The 20,501-nt window shown below is 47.8% G+C and overlaps 1 protein-coding gene across 1 annotated transcript in view; it reads left to right on the top strand.

The window, feature by feature from the left end:
- Window positions 1-20,501, top strand: part of HSPD1 (heat shock protein family D (Hsp60) member 1) — a 121,530-nt gene that overhangs the window by 18,963 nt on the left and 82,066 nt on the right. Inside the window, exons 4-5 of the mRNA XM_069983566.1 lie at window positions 8,923-9,005; window positions 9,142-9,237. Coding sequence (XP_069839667.1) covers window positions 8,923-9,005; window positions 9,142-9,237 — 179 coding nt within the window. The remainder of the gene's footprint in view (window positions 1-8,922; window positions 9,006-9,141; window positions 9,238-20,501) is intronic.

Raw genomic sequence — 20,501 nt, 5'->3', positions numbered from 1 at the left:
TAAAGGGACCCGAGTCGCTCTTAAAGGGACCCGAGTCGCTCTTAAAGGGACCCGAGTCGCTCTTAAAGGGACCCGAGTCGCTCTTAAAGGGACCCGAGTCGCTCTTAAAGGGACCCGAGTCGCTCTTAAAGGGACCCGAGTCGCTCTTAAAGGGACCCGAGTCGCTCTTAAAGGGACCCGAGTCGCTCTTAAAGGGACCCGAGTCGCTCTTAAAGGGACCCGAGTCGCTCTTAAAGGGACCCGAGTCGCTCTTAAAGGGACCCGAGTCGCTCTTAAAGGGACCCGAGTCGCTCTTAAAGGGACCCGAGTCGCTCTTAAAGGGACCCGAGTCGCTCTTAAAGGGACCCGAGTCGCTCTTAAAGGGACCCGAGTCGCTCTTAAAGGGACCCGAGTCGCTCTTAAAGGGACCCGAGTCGCTCTTAAAGGGACCCGAGTCGCTCTTAAAGGGACCCGAGTCGCTCTTAAAGGGACCCGAGTCGCTCTTAAAGGGACCCGAGTCGCTCTTAAAGGGACCCGAGTCGCTCTTAAAGGGACCCGAGTCGCTCTTAAAGGGACCCGAGTCGCTCTTAAAGGGACCCGAGTCGCTCTTAAAGGGACCCGAGTCGCTCTTAAAGGGACCCGAGTCGCTCTTAAAGGGACCCGAGTCGCTCTTAAAGGGACCCGAGTCGCTCTTAAAGGGACCCGAGTCGCTCTTAAAGGGACCCGAGTCGCTCTTAAAGGGACCCGAGTCGCTCTTAAAGGGACCCGAGTCGCTCTTAAAGGGACCCGAGTCGCTCTTAAAGGGACCCGAGTCGCTCTTAAAGGGACCCGAGTCGCTCTTAAAGGGACCCGAGTCGCTCTTAAAGGGACCCGAGTCGCTCTTAAAGGGACCCGAGTCGCTCTTAAAGGGACCCGAGTCGCTCTTAAAGGGACCCGAGTCGCTCTTAAAGGGACCCGAGTCGCTCTTAAAGGGACCCGAGTCGCTCTTAAAGGGACCCGAGTCGCTCTTAAAGGGACCCGAGTCGCTCTTAAAGGGACCCGAGTCGCTCTTAAAGGGACCCGAGTCGCTCTTAAAGGGACCCGAGTCGCTCTTAAAGGGACCCGAGTCGCTCTTAAAGGGACCCGAGTCGCTCTTAAAGGGACCCGAGTCGCTCTTAAAGGGACCCGAGTCGCTCTTAAAGGGACCCGAGTCGCTCTTAAAGGGACCCGAGTCGCTCTTAAAGGGACCCGAGTCGCTCTTAAAGGGACCCGAGTCGCTCTTAAAGGGACCCGAGTCGCTCTTAAAGGGACCCGAGTCGCTCTTAAAGGGACCCGAGTCGCTCTTAAAGGGACCCGAGTCGCTCTTAAAGGGACCCGAGTCGCTCTTAAAGGGACCCGAGTCGCTCTTAAAGGGACCCGAGTCGCTCTTAAAGGGACCCGAGTCGCTCTTAAAGGGACCCGAGTCGCTCTTAAAGGGACCCGAGTCGCTCTTAAAGGGACCCGAGTCGCTCTTAAAGGGACCCGAGTCGCTCTTAAAGGGACCCGAGTCGCTCTTAAAGGGACCCGAGTCGCTCTTAAAGGGACCCGAGTCGCTCTTAAAGGGACCCGAGTCGCTCTTAAAGGGACCCGAGTCGCTCTTAAAGGGACCCGAGTCGCTCTTAAAGGGACCCGAGTCGCTCTTAAAGGGACCCGAGTCGCTCTTAAAGGGACCCGAGTCGCTCTTAAAGGGACCCGAGTCGCTCTTAAAGGGACCCGAGTCGCTCTTAAAGGGACCCGAGTCGCTCTTAAAGGGACCCGAGTCGCTCTTAAAGGGACCCGAGTCGCTCTTAAAGGGACCCGAGTCGCTCTTAAAGGGACCCGAGTCGCTCTTAAAGGGACCCGAGTCGCTCTTAAAGGGACCCGAGTCGCTCTTAAAGGGACCCGAGTCGCTCTTAAAGGGACCCGAGTCGCTCTTAAAGGGACCCGAGTCGCTCTTAAAGGGACCCGAGTCGAGTCGCTCTTAAAGGGACCCGAGTCGAGTCGCTCTTAAAGGGACCCGAGTCGAGTCGCTCTTAAAGGGACCCGAGTCGAGTCGCTCTTAAAGGGACCCGAGTCGAGTCGCTCTTAAAGGGACCCGAGTCGAGTCGCTCTTAAAGGGACCCGAGTCGAGTCGCTCTTAAAGGGACCCGAGTCGAGTCGCTCTTAAAGGGACCCGAGCCGAGTCGCTCTTAAAGGGACCCGAGCCGAGTCGCTCTTAAAGGGACCCGAGTCGCTCTTAAAGGGACCCGAGTCGCTCTTAAAGGGACCCGAGTCGAGTCGCTCTTAAAGGGACCCGAGTCGAGTCGCTCTTAAAGGGATCCGACCAGAGTCGCTCTTAAAGGGATCCGACCAGAGTCGCTCTTAAAGGGACCAGAGTCACTCTTAAAGGGACCAGAGTCACTCTTAAAGGGACCAGAGTCACTCTTAAAGAGACCAATGTCACTCTTAAAGAGACCAATGTCGCTAGAGCGACCTGGGTCCCTTTAAGAGCGACCTGGGTCCCTTTAAGAGCGAAATGGGTCCCTTTAAGAGCGAAATGGGTCCCTTTAAGAGCGAAATGGGTCCCTTTAAGAGCGAAATGGGTCCCTTTAAGAGCGAAATGGGTCCCTTTAAGAGCGAAATGGGTCCCTTTAAGAGCGAAATGGGTCCCTTTAAGAGCGAAATGGGTCCCTTTAAGAGCGAAATGGGTCCCTTTAAGAGCGAAATGGGTCCCTTTAAGAGCGAAATGGGTCCCTTTAAGAGCGAAATGGGTCCCTTTAAGAGCGAAATGGGTCCCTTTAAGAGCGAAATGGGTCCCTTTAAGAGCGAAATGGGTCCCTTTAAGAGCGAAATGGGTCCCTTTAAGAGCGAAATGGGTCCCTTTAAGAGCGAAATGGGTCCCTTTAAGAGCGAAATGGGTCCCTTTAAGAGCGAAATGGGTCCCTTTAAGAGCGAAATGGGTCCCTTTATAACCCCTTAACGACATAGGGCGTATATTTACGCCCTGATGCCGTTAAGGACGTTCAGAGCGGGGCCGCGCGGCGACCCGCTCTGAACCGCCGCGGTCCCGGGTGCCGCTTGTAGCCCGGGACCGCAGGTATTAGCGGGCACGGTCTGATCGCCGTGCCTGCTCATACAGTAATCAGATGAAGCTGTCAAACATGACAGCTGCATCCGATTACCGGACGCAGCGTCATCCCTGGTGTCTAGTGGGGAGATCGCTCCTCCGGGATAACATCCCGTAACTGAAGCCGGCCGGGGACCGCTCCAAGATGGCGCCGTCCCCGGCTCGGCACTCGTTTACTTCCGGCTGCAGCCGTAAGTAAACGAGTGCCTATCTCGTGGATCTCTGCAGCATATCTATGCTGCAGAGATCTCAATGAGAGATCAAAGCACTTATACTAGAAGTCCCCCAGGGGGGCTTCTAGTGTAAAAGTAAAAAAAAAAGTATTGTTAGTAAAAATCCCCCTCACCTAATAAAAGTCAGAATCACCCCCCCTTTTCCCAGGTTATAAATAAAAGTAAATAAATAAATAAACATGTTTGCTATCGCCGCGTGCGTAATCGCCCTAACTATTAATTAATCACATTCCTGATCTCGCACCGTAAACGGCGTCAGCGCAAAAAATCCCAAAGTGCAAAATTGTGCATTTTTGGTCGCATCAAATCCAGAAAAATTGTAATAAAAAGCGATCAAAAAGTTGTATATGGGCAATCAAGGTACTGATAGAAAGATCAAAATCAGATATTTTTAGGGGCCTGTTCAGGTTTAAAGTGTATTTGAGGGGACTGTTAAAAAGCCCCACAAAGCACCCCATTTCAGAAACTGCACCCCCCCCCCCCCCCCAAACTCTGCAAAAGCACATCCAGAAAGTTTTTTAACCCTTTAGGGGAGTCACAGAAATAAAGGCTAAGTGTGTAAGAAATTTGAAAAATTTAATTTTCTGTGCAGAGATTTTATTGTAATCCAATATTTTTCATAATTATGAACCTATTACCAGAGAAATGCACCCCAATATTTATTGCCCCGTTTCTGCAGTTTATAGAAATACCCCATATATGGCCCTATTGTGCTATTTGACGCAACCACAAGCCTCAGATATAAAGGAGCGCCTAGTGAATTTCAATGGCTCCGTTATATTTGGTCATTTTTGACTGTACCACTTAAGGTTGGCAAAGGCTCTGGGGTGCCAAAACCTAAACACCCCTAAAGGGACACCATTTAGAAAACTACACCCCTCAAGGAATGTAACAAGGGGTGCGGTGAGCATTTGGACCCCGCAGGTGCTTCACAGATTTTCCGAACAACGTGGCGTGAAAAAAGACAAAAGTATTTTTTACACTAAAATGTTGTTCTAGCCTTCAATTTTTCATTTTCACAAAGGGATAAAGGAAGAAAAAAAAAACACAAAACATGTACCGCAGTTTCTCCAGAGTATGGAAATACCCCACATGTGGAGATAAAGTTCCAAGCGGGCGCAGGACGAGCCTCCAAAGGGAAGGAGCGCCAATTGGCTTTTGGAAGCTGTATTTCACTGGAATGGATTTCAAGGGCCACGTCGCATTTACAGAGCCCTTGTGCTGCCAAAACTCTGGAACCCCCCCACAAGGGACCCCATTCTGGAAACTACACCCCTCAAGGAATCTAACAAGGGGTGTAGTGAGCATATGGACCCCACTGGTGACGGGCACAAATGTGGAACAATGTGGCGTGAAAATGAAATATTACATTTTTTTCTCTTTTAACCCCTTGTGAAAATGATAAATTCAAGGCTAAACCAACATTATAGTGTAAAAAATGTAATATTTCATTTTCACGCCACATTGTTCCACATTTGTGCCCGTCACCAGTGGGGTCCATATGCTCACTACACCCCTTGTTACATTCCTTGAGGGGTGTAGTTTCCATAATGGGGTCACTTGTGGGGGGTTTCAACTGTCTTGGCAACACAGGGGCCTTTTAAATGCAACATGGACCCTCGAAATCCATTCCAGCCAAATCCAGCGTCAAAAAACCAAATGGCGCTCCTTCTCTTTGGAGGCTTACCCTGCGACCGCATGGCGCTTTATGTCCACATGTGGGGTATTTCCGTACTCGGGGGAAATTGCTCTACACATTTTTTTTTTTTTTTTTGTTTTGTTTTTTTAAATCTTTTAGCCCCTTGTAAAAATGAAAAAATCATGACAAGATCAATGATTTAGAGTAAAAATTAAAAAAAAAATTACACTAAATGTTGGTCTAGCCTTGATTTATTTTTTTTTTTCCATTTCCACAAGGGGTTAAAAAAGAAAATGCAAAACGTGTAGGGTAATTTTCCCTGAGTACGAAAATACCCCACATGTGGACATAATGTGCCATATGGGCACAGGGCAAGCCACCAAAGGGACAGAGCGCCATTTAGAGGCTGGAATGGAGGATGGAGGCCATGTCGCAATTACAAAGATCCTGTGCTGCCAGGACAGTAGAAGCCCCCCACAAGTGACCCCATTCTGGAAATTACACCCCATAAGGAATTTAACAAGATGTACAGTGAGCATATGGACCCCACTGGTGACGGGCACATGTGTAGAACATGTACCGTGAAAATAAAAAATACCATTTTTTTTTTTTCATTTTCACGTCCCAAATGTGGCCGTCACCAGGGGGCCATATACCCGCTGCCCCCCTTTTTAGATTCCTTATGGGGTGTAGTTTCCAGAATGGGGTCACTTGTGGGGGGTTTCTACTGTCCTGGCCGCACAGAGGCTTTGTAATTTCATCATGGCATCCTCTACTGGGAATAGCGGCCATACCTATTTAGCTGGGGAAAAGGGACAATTCTAATTTATTTGGGGGTATTAGGCCAATTATTAGTTTTTAAGGTTGAAAATGACAGGTGTCCATCAAGTTCAACCTGTGTTGATCCAGAGGAAGGCAAAAAACCCTCGTGAGGCAGACAACAGTAGCCTCATCACAGGGAAAAAATTCGTCCTGACTCCATAATGGCAATCAGAATAATCCCTGGATCAACGTGACCCCTGAAATAGGAAGAAGGGACAGAATTTAGATAATGTAGAACCCCCAATGACGTGTGGTGCGCCTTGAAGCGATCCAGTATGCAGAGGCCGGGGTGATCAGGACAGGCGTCACACTGGAAAATGGTGTCCCTCCTGATCCCCCTGTTACGCCACACTCTGCGCTTCTTCTGGGGTCTCCTGTTCTCCTGTGTGCGGGACGTCACCTGGAAAATGTTGCCCTGGTGCGATACGGGGTCCTTCGTATCCAGAACCGCTGGGTCTGCTCTATGGCTGCTAAGTATTAGGGCTGGTATTACTGATTCTGATATTTTCGGATCGTGCCGCAAGCTACAGTAGCTCAGGCAGCGAGGGACCGGAAGATTGGGTGCTGGTATAAAAGTTATCCCTGTAGAGGTGGTGACCTTTATCCAGCAGTGGGAAGATCAGTTCCCGAATGATCTCCCCACTAACTCCGAGGATGGGGGGGGTATTGTGGGGGCATCTGCGGGCTGGATTTGGGTGTCCCTTCCTTCATACACTCTTAAGGGTACGTGCACACTGCGGAATGACGAAGGATAACCCTTTGTGCATTCCGCAGCTGGCACCCACCGGCGGACTGATGCGGGAACGCGTCTCCGTCCGTGTCATAGACTCCATTCTATGCACGGGCGGATTCCGCTCTCCGTCCAACGTATTCATTCTTTGGACGGACGATGGAATCCGCCCGTGCATAACATGGAGTCTATGACACGGGTGGAGACACTCGCCTGCATCAATCCACCGGCGGGATTTCACGCCATACCGTCATCTCTTATTGGGACGGTACTGGCGGAAAAGATGTGTCTGGGAGGCAGCGTACGCTACGCTACCCCCAGATACGTCATTGGAGGATGAGGATGAATGGAGGAACGAAGGATCCCCCCCCATTCATCCTCACTGGCTGTTTCGGTGTCGGAGGCAATAATAGCGTATGCGTCCGATACCGAAAACATGCCGGGGCCACTTTTATATAGGGATTGGTATATGGGGTATGTAGTGGTGTAGTGTGAAACTTTATTCAATGTAGTGTGGTGTAATGTAGTGTGTTTTTTACGTGTTTTTTTACAGTAAGTATAAAAAAAAAACCCTACGCCAAAAATGGTGTTGCTGATAAGAGCCGCACTTATGTGCGGCACTTATCAGCAGACCGTGGCAGTAGGATATAGAAAAAAAACACCCTACGCCAAAAAGGAGGAGTTGCTGATTAGCAGCGCACTTTCGTGCGATGCTGATCAACACTCAGCGGCGATAGGGTGCGGAAAATAGGAAAAAAAAAATTTGGGAAAAAAAAACCCTTTTATTACATACTGAACATCCCTATAGCTGCTAAGTGTATTACTTTTGGGGAGTTTGAGTTTGATCGCCGTGAATGGCGATCAGGCCGGTGGCACCGTGACCACCATTACTTCTTACAGTAAAGGCGGTCGGTGCCGTCCTCGGACAGCACCGACCGCCTTTTTTTCCGGGTCACCGATGGCCCGGAAAGGTTCCGATCGCCGCTATTGGCTGATCTGAACTGATAAGCCAATAGCAGCGATCGCCGGCATGGGGGGGGGGGGGTTTAACAACCCCCCATACCGACAGGGAGAGATGGCCTGCAGTGTATTTCTGCAGGCCATCTCTCCCGATCGCATGCGGCCGGTCCGCGGCGCCCTCTTAAAGGACCCGCGTACCGGTACGTTATGGGTCCTTAAGTGACAGTGATCCATGACGTCCCGGTACGTCATGGGTCCTTAAGAGGTTAAGAGCGACCTGGGTCCCTTTTAAGAGCGACCTGGGTCCCTTTTAAGAGCGACCTGGGTCCCTTTAAAGAGCGACCTGGGGCTCTTTAAGAGCGAAATATCCCTGGGTCCCTTTAAGAGCGAAGGGACCCACGTCGCTCTTAAAGGGACCCACGTCGCTCTTAAAGGGACCCACGTCGCTCTTAAAGGGACCCACGTCGCTCTTAAAGGGACGGTAGCCAAGTTGCTCTTAAAGGGAACCTGTCACCCCCCATGCCGGGTTGACAGGCTCCCGACCCCCGTTAGAGCCCCCTATACTCACCTAATCCCGCCGGGTCCCGCTTCTGGAGGTGGTCGGGTGATGAAGATCTCAGCCGCTGCAGCCCGGCGCGCGCGCTGAGAGATGAGTCCAACACTCATAGAGAATGACGGAGCGCTGGACTCTCCTGTCATTCTCTATGAGTGTTGGACTCCTCTCTCAGCGCGCGTGCCGGGCTGCAGCGGCTGAGATCTTCATCACCCGACCACCTCCAGAAGCGGTACCCGGCGAGATTAGGTGACTATAGGGGGCTCTAACGGGGGGTCGGGAGCCTGTCACCCCGACACGGGGGGTGACAGGTTCCCTTTAAAGGGATGGGACCCAAGTCGCTCTTAAAAGGGACGGCACCCAGGATTAAAGTTAAAAGGAAGTCACTGGTAAAGGGGCGTTCTTTTCAAGCACTATGTATTTTCCTGGAAATGCAAATCTAGTATTTTAATTATTTTTGGTAGAAAGATTTGTTCAGGATTAAAGCAAATGCTTTTTTTTTAAAATTGTGCATTTCTTTATTGAACAACTGGCCTTAAAGGGTTACTTCATCACCTAAGCTTCTGTTAGGTAATGGAAAATTGAAAAGAAAAATTTTGCAATTTATAAGTTACTTATAAGCAGTAACAAATTCCCATAGGAACTTTCCAAAACAGGAGAGGGTTTTCTGACAGACAGAGGTGGTAGCAGAGAGCACTTTGTCAGACTGGAAAGAAACCTACACTTCCTCCTAGATGTACAGCACCTTATAAGTACTGGAAGGCTTGAGATATAAATATTTACAAATCTTTATAACTTTCTAGTACCAGTTGATAAAAAAAAAAAAAAAAAAAATCTAGGTACCCTTTTCCCTTGCAATGTCAACAACAAGTTCTTACTGAGTACATGGTTTGCTTTCTGCAGGTGTGATGATGGCAGTTGATACAGTCATCGAAGAGTTGAAGAAACTATCAAAACCAGTTACAACTCCTGAAGAGATTGCTCAAGTGAGTGTCCTGCTTTAATGGTCCTAATAGGTGGGCCAACAGGCTTCAGATAACAAGTGTCAAGCAAGAGCCTTCACAAGGCTCCACTGTGAATCTACTGTGTTGTTTTTCAGTGTCCCCTTTTTTCTATATAAAGGTTGCCACAATATCTGCTAATGGAGATCAAGAAATTGGCAAAATTATTTCAGATGCTATGAAAAAAGTTGGTCGTAAAGGTGTTATAACTGTCAAGGTACGTACTGATTTATGATTTGCTAAAGAAATATAATTGCATCTTGTATTGCCTAAAGATATTAATATTTTGAAGGGTGTTGTCAAAAAGTAGACCTGTTGCATATTACAAAAATGGCAGAGATGTATTAAAAGTTTTGATTGGTAAATACTTGACTGATCAGTAGGAGATGCAGGGAACAGCATGTTTTCCCCTGACTATGTCACATGACTAAGACTAACTTGCAAAAATTAGCTTCTTGGTCTGCTAGTCCTGATTTTAATTGAGCACTTAGGCCCTTTTTACACGGAAAGATTATCTAACAGATTATCTGCCAAAGATTTGAAGCCAAAGTCTGAAACTGACTGTAAACAGAGATCAGGTCATAAAGGAAAGCCTGAGATTTCTCCTCTTTTAAAATCCATTCCTGGCTTTGGCTTCAAATCTTTGGCAGATAATCTGGCAGATAATCTTTCTGTGTAAATGGACACATCTTGCATCTTTTACATGTAAATATTTAGTGAGGAATTCAAATGCTCACAGCTTGGACAACAAGATAAGTGTGTTAGGGCCATATTACATGGCCCGATCAGAAATGTGAGTGCCGATCTGCTAGACTGGTGCTCGCTTACTGAGCCTATTACATGGATTGATAATCAAGGGCTGTCTGTGCAGCTCTTGCGTAAAATAATAATAAAAAAAAATAAAGATGCTTATCATTCCCTGTTACCTGGTGGCCGCCTCACTTCTGCCCATGGCTGTCACTAGGACTTCTCAGACAGACTCTGAAGTAACAGGCTGCTCAGCCAAACACTGGCCCAGATGGGACAATGCCACAGCCAGTTATTTGCCCGAGCAGCCTGTTGCTTCAAAGAGCGCTTCCGGAGCTCCAGTTGTGGCTGCAGGGAGTGAAACCAAGCTAGCCAGACATCAGGGAGCACGAAGAGGTATGTATAAGATTATTTTATTTACAGTCGTTGGCTGTGCATCACTAATACACAGTTGATTCTTATGCTGAAATAAATTATAATCAGATAAAAATTAAGAGTAGGATAAAACTGGGAGTGAGCGTTTGTCATGTCATGTTTAAGCTTGTGTTCCCTGACACATTTGTCAGCCCCCTGCTTTGCATGTATCAAAGCAATGTTCCTCCTCCCCTTCTAAGAGCCATAGTGCTTTTACTTTTTCATCTACAAGGCTGGATGGGGTGTAATTTTTATTTTTATTTTTTTTGCACCACGATCTCTAGTTTTTATCATATGGAAGAGTTGTTTTTTTTGTTTTTTTTAATTCTCTAATATCAGTAATCAATAATTCTTCTCTCCCCCCTCTCTGTTTTCTGCTTGATTACATGTATCAACTATTCAGGTGTTTTCTCAGGGTTTTTGGATAAAACTCTTATCCAAAAGGTGAGGGTATGCCCTCTGGGGAGGTTTGTTTGTTTATATATATATATATATATATATATATATATATATATATATATATATATATATATATATATATATATATATATATATATAATTATATACGCACACCTTTTTAATAAAAATAATTTTGATTAATAAAAAAAGCTTGCGTCAAGTCCTTAGTGGGCGTGGCAACACAAATGAGTTGGGAGTCTAATCAAGCAAGATGGTTTTAATCAGGCAGGGTGAAGCAGACACCTGCCTAACCTGGGGAGTCCAGGTAAAACAAAACTGAGGAAAGGCTCAGTTGGTCAGTACGATGCACTAGAGGGAATAAGATACCGACAATGATAATATAGACCATCCCTCCGACCCGTACATCATATGTCCCAACTTATGTGCAAGAACCTGGAGACACTAGTTCAGGAATAGCCATCCATTTTCCCCAGAGTTTCTCAAATTTTTTGTTAGCTTTTCGTTGCTCATACGCATACCTCTCTATGCCAATCAACCAATTAACCTTTCCCACAAATTCCGATACCGAAGGAGGGGTCTCGTCTAGCCAGTTTTGTGCAATGAGCTTACGCGCCATGAACAAAATACGGGCTACTGCAGTTTGTTCTACAACATGTAGTGCTAAGTCTTCTACATATCCTAATATATAAACCAGTGGAGATTGTTGCAGTTCCACTGAGTATGCTTTTCATATGGCCGACGCCACCCCTCTCCAATAGCGGAACAGCTTGAGACACCGGCAAAACATGTGCAATAACCCCCCTTCATGTACTTGACATCGCAGGCACATAGGTGTGTCCCGGACAGTGGCGTAGCTATAGGGGTCGCCATGGCGACCGGGCCCCTACGCTAGGGGGGCCCGCACGGCCCCCCCTTGCCACTTGTGACACTGTCACTTTAAGCATCCCGAGAAGCTGCGGCCGCGCAGCTTCTAGGGATGCACAGATCGCTTTGATGTTCCGCCCGCACAGTGAGCACTTCATACCAGCAGCCTATGGGAGGCCGGGCCGTGACCTCTCCGGCAGGCGTGAGGATGTGGCGTCATCACGTCTGCCGGAAGTCCCGTCCCTGCGGCAAGATGGAGCCCGAAGAGGAGGAGGAGAGCTGCTGCCTGCAGCTACACAGCGCCGATTAGGTGAGTAGGATGTTTGTTTTTTTAGGGGCACCTCTGGGGGCATTATTAGTTCTTGGGGGCATTATTATTGTATGGGGGCACCTCTGGGGGCATTATTAGTTCTTGGGGGCACCTCTGGGGGCATCATTATTGTATGGGGGCACCTCTGGGGGCATTATTAGTATATGGGGGCACCTCTGGGGGCATTATTATTGTATGGGGGCACCTCTGGGGGCATTAGTATATGGGGGCACCTCTGGGGGCAGCATTAGTTCATGGGGGCTCCTCTGGGGCACTATTAGCTCATAGGGGCACCTCTGGGGGCATTATTAGTTCATGGGGGCACCTCTGGGGGCATTATTAGTTCATGGGGGCACCTCTGGGGGGCATAATTAGCTCATGAGGGCACCTCTGGGGGCATTATTATTGTATGGGGGCACCTCTGGGGCCATTATTAGCTCATGGGGGCACAGCAGGGGATCCTACATACAGGGGGCATCCCACATTCCTACTCGCTTTACTGCACATAACACCAAACAGCGCAGTTACTATGGGAGCCTACAGGAGGGAGGAAGGGAAGGAAGGTGCTAGAAATGTGCGGAGCCTAAATTGTTTGTCTCGCAGGTTCTAAGGGGATGAAACGTATCTGGAAGGAATCATCATGGAGGACTGGGCCGGATGAAGAGGAAAAGGGAAAGTGACGCCTCAGATCAAAGAAGACATCACCGGTGAGTCACTGTATGACGGTTTTCTTATTTTGTAGAACATCATTTAGTAGGGGTGCCCCGAGGTGGAAAAGGTTGGGAAGCACTGCGCTAATCTGTCCCGCTGCGCCCGCTGGCACATGCTGTCATCTGATTGGGCCTCTTACCTAATCAGATGACAGCAAGTACCAGCGCCCCCTTCTCCAGACATCTGCCTTGGCGGCCCAAGCTATGTCCTATGGCCGTATCTTTACCGCGTTGAGCTCCAGCTTGTGCTGCATCTACATTATCTGTACTCAGAGATATCACTGTGTTATCTGTGGTGTTACATAGGACTGCAGATGACTACTACATTATCTGTACTCAGAGGGATATCACTGTTATCTGTGGTGTTACATAGGACTGCAGGTGATATCAGGTGACTTCTCCAGGTTGCAGAAGTTCAAACTTCATCATGCCCTGCTGACAGTTTATAATGGGAGTTGTAGTTTTGCAGCATGTGGCTCTTCAGGTTGCAGCACTACAACCCCCATCGTTTCCAACTGGCAGTTCATGATGAGAGTTGTAGTTTTTCAGCTGTAGAGTCAAAGATTGGAATACAATGATTAGACAATGACACAGTACAGTCCATTAATTATAGGGGGCAGTAGTGCAGTACATGAGGTGGAGGCAGTGGCAGGGCATTAGAACATGGTGGCACATTAGAGTAATTGGATATAACGTTAGATAGGACTTTGCCTGATCGGGTGAGATGGGGGGCCCCAAGCTAACATTTTGCACCAGGGCCCATCAGCCTTTAGCTACACCCCTGGTCCCGGACATTTATGCGAAAGAGGAACTGTGGTGTGCGATACACAAGGTGTAACAGGTAGAGGTGTGAGAGGCGGTGTTGTTCCCCTAAGGACAGTTTAGGTGTCATTTCCATTATCTCCATCCATTGGCCTACTTCTATAGGGCCAATATCTGCCTCCCATTTTTCCCGCAACAGAAGTGGAAATCTATCTAGGTGCTTAGATATAATGTGTCTGTATGAGCAGGAGATAAGCCCCTTAGTAGACTCTGACTCCCCTACAATATTCATCGGTGGCAGATATTGTACTTCCGATGCAAGTATTTCCCGTTCCGCTTCACATGCATGACGTAGTTGTAAATACTTGTAAAATTGAGTGTGGGGTAGTACAAATTGACTTTGTAGTTGTTCAAACTGTTTCAGCTGTCTACCATCATACAATTGCTTTACTCTCCTAAATCCTGTGTCTCTCCAGGCAGAAAACCCCTCCAGGAAGTATAATTCTCCCAACCATGGGGTATCCCATATGGATGTATACTGTGTATATCCCCTAACGCCATATAAGTCTCTAGTTTTCCACCATATTTTGTGTATGAGCAGCAATGTCGGTATCTGAGGATTGAGCAGTAGTATCCTTTTGGCCTCTAGGGTTTCAAACAGAGTCTTGACTGTAGGTGGTGTCCAAGCAGTGCTTTGTTCTGGTCACCCCCGTCACTCATATCCCATCCCTTAAGGTGTTGTAGTTGGGCCGCAAGGAAGTACATGGCTGCATTAGGAATAGCGAGACCCCCATCATCTTTAGCTCTTTGTAATGTTTCTAATTTAATACGTGGATGCTGGGAAAAGGCGAGAGGGAAGCCACACAGGAGAGTTATGTAAAATGTATAATAGTTGTGGCATCAATATCATCTTCACCAGATTCGCCCTACCCACCACTGACAACTGTAATTTACGCCAGACTGACAGTTTCTGCTGAAATTTACCTATCAGGGGTGTCATGTTAAATTTTTCATATGCTCTCTAGAGATAAAAACTCCCAGATACTTAAAGAGTCACTGTCGTATTTTTTTTTTTGCAGAAATCAATAGTCCAGGCGATTTTAAGAAACTTTGTAATTGGGTTTATTAGCCAAATCTGCCATTATCTGCATGTAAAAAGCCTTTTCCCAGGTCCCCCCCTCCTTCCTCTTTTTCATCCACTCTGAAAAATCAGAAAATTGTGACTTGTTGCAGGAGACGTCCCCTGTCTGTTCTAGGGAGAGGGGAGGGGGGAGGAGGAAGGAGGGAGTTAGCGGGCAGCAGAAAGCAGATAACAGAGGATTACAGGCACGGAGCTGGGTGACAGCTGTAATCCGAGCTCAGACTGGTCACTGGTGACTGTCCAAGAAGATAACGGGTGAGATATTTGTAGATTAACTCTTTGTTGTCCTGTTTTGGTCTTTTGTTTAGCTCTCTCCATAGGAGAACAATGAAGACAGGGGGGAGAGCTTCAAACAGCTTTTTCATGATAAAAATGCATTTTTCGGATAATAAACCCAATTACAAAGTTTCTTAAAATCGCCTGGACTATTGATTTCTGCAAAAAAAAATTTCACGGCAGTGACACTTTAAACGTGCTAACACTCCTCAATGGGATGGTCGGATCTTACTGCAGTGTATCATCTGAATCTATGGGCATAATGACCGATTTATCCCAGTTTTATAGCAAAGCCTGAATATGTACCGAATTCATTTATTGTGGTCATAGCGATAGAAAGGGAGGCGGAGGAGTCATTAAGGTAGAATAATAAGCCGTCCGTCGGCGTACAACGCCAATTTATCCTCCTTCACGCCCCTCCTAAAGCAAACCACCCCAGGATGCGAGCGCAACAGGGAAGCTAGAGGCTCTATAGCCAGCGCAAACAGCAGCGGGGAGATCGGGCATCCCTGCCACGTTCCCCGATGAAGTGGAAAGGTTGAGGATAGCCCACCGTTTATCCGCAGACGAGCCACTGGGGCTGAGTATAGTAGTTGTATAGCTGACAGACATACTGGTCCGAACCCCATCTTCTCAAAGACCGCCCATAAGTATGGCCATTCGACGCTGTCAAATGCCTTGACAGCGTCCAATGAGCAAACCACACAAGCCCCCGGATTATCCACTGGTATCTGTAAATTGAGGTGTAATCTACGTATATTCAGAGCCGTAGATCGAGCAGGGATAAATCCCGTCTTATCTGGGTGTATCAAAGACAAAATAACCCCAGAGAAACGAGTGGCCAGAACTTTAGCTATGATTTTAATATCAACTGTAAGTAAGGAAATAGGACTCCTATAGGAGTCAGGAATCAAAGGATCTCTCCCAGGTTTTGGTAAGACCACTATTATTGTCTCCTGCATAGACACTGGCAGGGTGCCTGATTCCAATGAGGCTTTCCATATTTCCAGCAGTTTGGGGGAGTAGGGTTTCCCAACTAATTTATACAATTCGGCTGGGAGTCCCTCTGATCCTGGTGCTTTGTAGTTATGTAGGGAGGTTACCGCCGCCTCTAGTTCTTTTAATGTGAATGGTGTGTCTAAACAGTCCCGTTCTAAAGTGAGAGTCGGTAATGATATGCCACCCAAAAACTGCAGCAATTGAACTGGGGTCACCGTTAAATGAGGAGTATAACGTTAGATAATAGCGTCTAAACACCTCTAATATGTCCGTCAGTGTTGTCACTACATCCCCCTCCTGACTTTGAATGCTCTTGATATGAGGGATCCCTTTGGGCATTGGCCACCACCGCCAGGATGTGTCCCGCCTTCTCCTCCTCTACAAAAAAGCAATGTTTAGCAAATGTGCGTTTTTGCGCTGCAGATTCCATATCAAATATGTTAAGAGCCTTATGGGCCGCTTGAAGCCTCCGGGTGGTAGCACTTGTCGGTTGCAGAACATGCTGCTCCTCCCTTTCTTTTAAGCCCTTCAGCAGATCCCTCCGCAATTGTCCCCTTCTCTTCACCCCCGTGATAACGCTGGATAAAATGACCACGTAAGTATGCTTTCATGGCATCCCATTCCACCTAGAGAGACACAGAACCCCCATTTAAAACAAAATACTCATCCACCACTGGTATCACTGTAGCTGGGTCCAAGACTGTCAACCAATGCGGGTTCAGTCTCCACAGGCTCCTCCCGACCACCCCAGAACCAGGATGTGTTATTTGAAGTCTCAAGGGTAGTGATCTGAGAGGGTCCTAGGGAGATAGTCAACACAGGTTATATGGTTAGAACATATAGCTAATTCTATTCTGGATAGTGAGTGGTGTGTGGATGAGTAACATGAATAACTCCGCTCCCCCAGATGCCTCTGTCGCCAGACATCTGTTAGGGACAATTCTATTAGCATTTTCCCCAAGGCAGTGGTACCAGCGGCTAGGTTCACAGAGCCCATACTATGTTTATCTATTAAGGGGTCAACCACCATATGAGCCTACCATCTTGATCAATTTTACTGTATGTGAAGGGAATATGTTTACACACCAGTATGCTCACCCCTCTAGAGTATTGTGTATAAACAGAATGATCACTCCACCCCACCCAGGCACGCCTCAAGTATTGGGTAGTGTCCGTGGTCAAATGTGTTTCCTGTACACACAGTACCACTGGGTGATGCTGTCGTAGGGAATCAAACAGTGCCTACCGCTTGTCTGCATCTCCCAGGCCCCGCACATTCCATGAGATCACTGTAAGCCTACTAGCCATATTTACTACTTAACACATTTAAAAAATGGTAATGCTGCTCAGTAGACATATCGTTGGACATATAAAACTCAGTTAATCTTAGAAAATGGAAATTACATTGACATACTAAGGACGGGCACTGGGTGGCAGAGGTGTACAGGGCTCGGAACATATCATGCAGAATAAGAAGTTTAAGGCACCATGTGGAACCAGACAGGTGGGGGGAAAAAATCCCCTAACTTAAAACATAACACAGTTCCCAAAAACAAGGTGATCTGCACCCAAAAAAATCTGCAGATTAGGGCAACAGTTCTCAATGACCATGACACAACGAACAGACAGTCGGGTACAATGCTGTGAGTATGAAGCAGGACAGGTCCCACTTAAAACAGGAGAAATGTAGTCCTGTGGGCCAGCAGGAGAATATGAAGGAAGAAAAAAAGGAGAGAGGGGAAAAAAGAAGAAAACTCACTCTAGGGAAGGGGGTCAATATGCGTAAATCAACTTGGCTCATATAATATAAAATACTTTCCAGACACCCGGACATCCTCCGGGGGCACCAAATCTTAAACTTGTGTAGTCAACTCCTGATCTCAGGCTGGAGCATCTCTGTTGTGCGGGCTGCGTCTTCCACGAAGATGTTCTTCCTGATCCAGCCAGCGTGTCGCATCCCTTGGGGAAGTGAAGAAATGAGTGTCCCCTGCCACCACGACCCGTAACTTGGCAGGATACAGCATGGCATATGGCAGCTCGAGATTGCGCAGCCTCCTCTTCACCTCTAGAAATTGTGCACGCTGTTTCTGGACTTCTGCGGAATGATCGTTGAAGAAAGATATTTTGCTGCCATTGATAGTAGCTTCTGGCAAATTCCGTGCAGCTCGCAATATGATGTCATGATCACGATAATGGAGTAACTTTACTAGTACTGCACGAGGTGGGGATCTGGGTGGGAGGGGTCAGGTGGGTACTCTGTGAGCCCTTTCAACAGCATACATAGGGAATAGATTATCCTTCCTGAAAACCTCAGAAAGCCAGTTCTCAAAGTATTCTGTGGGGTTTGCACCCTCTGTTCTCTCCGGCACTCCCACCAATCTCACATTATTCCTTCTCAGATGATTCTCTAAGTCATCCGTTTTCAGTAGTAGTTGAGAGATAAGTTGATCATGCTTGTGGGAAGTTGTGGCAATAGGCACAACCTTGTCTTCCAGGTCTCCCACTCTGTGTTCCACCTCCGTGGTTCTGTCACTGACTTTACGTAAATCTTGACGGAGGAACCCCACTTCTCCCTGCAAGCTGCCCACTTGTTGTGTAAGAGAAGAAATAGCAGCATTACATTTGGTGATAGAGGAGTTACATTGTGAGACTGCCAGCAAAATGTCTGTGTGGGTTTCTGTGCACATACTGCCTCTGAGACAGGTGGTGGGGCATTGCTCTGCTGTGCTTCCCCTACCACAGCATCCGTGTATTCCTCTTCTCCCTCCTTATGACTGCAGCCCTCCGCTATGTCTGCCTCTGAAGGTGTATTCTCTATGGGTCTCTCCTCTATATCCTCCCCCTCCACCGGATCATACCGGATGCATCCATTGCTCATCCGTGGGGTTGGCGGTTTCTGGAACTCTGGCAGCCGTCCCTGCAGTAAGCTGCCTTGTACTGCGTGGTGTGTGGGACGGCACCATCTTGGATTTCTCGGCCGCCCGCTCCCGCCATCGATTTCGTTCTTTTAGTGGTCCCTCCAGCCATTTGCCCGGTACCGGTATGCTCCACAGGGCTCCACGCACCCCCGGGAGCGTTTTCTGCAAGAATGGTGGCCCGCAGCAATAGCAATGCATCGGTATTCAGTAAGAGTCAGAGCTCTTAGAACTCTCGTCCGCTCACATGTCCGGCTAGGCTCGGGCCCCCCCCCCCCCTCCCTCGACGCAAGCTTACAGACAGTTAACACTTTCATCTCTGGACCATAGACTACTATAGGTCTTTTGGAATAGCCAACCTCCTCGGCTGAAGTTATTGGTCTTGGAGATTTGGCCCTTTCTCCTGCTGGCTTGTCCCGTGGTTGTCTCTTCCGCTCTTGGTTGTTACCAGACCCTCACTGATCCTCAGTGTACAGAGACAATGTTTGTAAACATACCAATGTACCAAAAGACAAACTTTCTCTTGTTCCTGTCAGGTGTGGCCTGCCAGCCCAACAACTTATCTATGGACTTTTTTTTTTTTTTTTTTTTTTCATTCTCCCATGTTTCCTATGACCCCAGCCTAAGTCTGGGTCAGGCCCTTGTCCTTTTTCTTAAAGTGTACCTGTCTAAAACTTTCAAAATGTAAATGAAAAGTATATGTGAAATAAAGCAAGCTTGCAATATACATTCATTATTGTATTTTTTATTATGATGCTGTAAAAAAAAAAAAAAAAAAAAAAAAAAAAAAAAAAAAAGCTATACTTAACCAGAAATCCAGGTCCAGTCTCCTAAAGGCAGCTTTTTAGTCTTGTGCTGCTTGAAAAAAAAGACTAAGGCCCCCTTCACACGTCCGGAAAAACCATCCGGATTTCCTATCAGAAAATCCGGACGGATTTCCGGACCCATAGACTTTAATTGGTCACTGACACCCTTCCGGATTTTTCCGGAAGGGTGTCCGTTCCGGAAAATATATCCGGAAAAAATAGGACATGTCCTATTGTCTGGAATTCCGTCCCGGACGCCCCCATAGAAGGCTATGGGGGCGCCGGAATCACGGGCACTTTCCTGATGTACATCAGGAAAGTACCTGTGATTCCGGATGATTGACAGCCCGCCGGCACCCCCGCTGCCCGACCGCCGCGCCGCCACCACCCAAGGGATCCCTGCACCCGGACATCAGCCGCCGCCGCCCGATGACCCCGCGCCATATCGCATCACAACGCTGCCCGCTGCCCCGCATCGCATCACCCTGCCGATGACCCCGCCGCATCGCATCACCCCGCCGCCCGATGACCGCGCCGCCGTATCGCATCACCCCGCCGCTGCCGCCCGATGACCCCGCCGACGACAGGTGAGATACACAGCCCTCTCCCCCCCAATACTAAAACTCCCACCATGTCGTGCTAACAGGCCATGATGGTAGTTGTACTTCTGCAGCCTGTGGCCATCCAGGTTGCAGGAGTACAACTCTCATCATGTCCCTGTTGACAGGTCATGATGGGAGTTGTACTTCTGCAGCCTGTGGCCATCTAGGTTGCAGAAGTAAAACTCTCATCATGCCCCTGTTGGAAACACTTTTTTTTACTCATCAGGAAATCCTGAAGGTTTTTCCTGATTTCCTGATGGTAAAAACGGATTACTGTCAGGAAATCCTGATACTTTCCTGATGACTTTTGAGGTCTCCTGATCAGGATTTCCTGACAGTAAAAACTGACACGGACGTATGAATGGGGCCTAAAGACATGAAGATTGTCCTGTACAGAGTCACAGCTTAATGTATCCATCAATCAAATGATGCCTTCTCTGTAAGCCCTCAAGTGATCTAGGAAACACTAGACTTGCTGTGTTTGAGAAAAAAAAGTTAGAACACAGGAAGCACCC

This window comes from Dendropsophus ebraccatus, chromosome 9, assembly GCF_027789765.1.
Source record: "Dendropsophus ebraccatus isolate aDenEbr1 chromosome 9, aDenEbr1.pat, whole genome shotgun sequence".
Classification (NCBI taxonomy): Eukaryota; Metazoa; Chordata; class Amphibia; order Anura; family Hylidae; genus Dendropsophus; species Dendropsophus ebraccatus.
The sequence above is the reverse complement of the archived record's forward strand: the minus strand, read 5'-3'. Positions and strand labels throughout refer to the sequence as shown.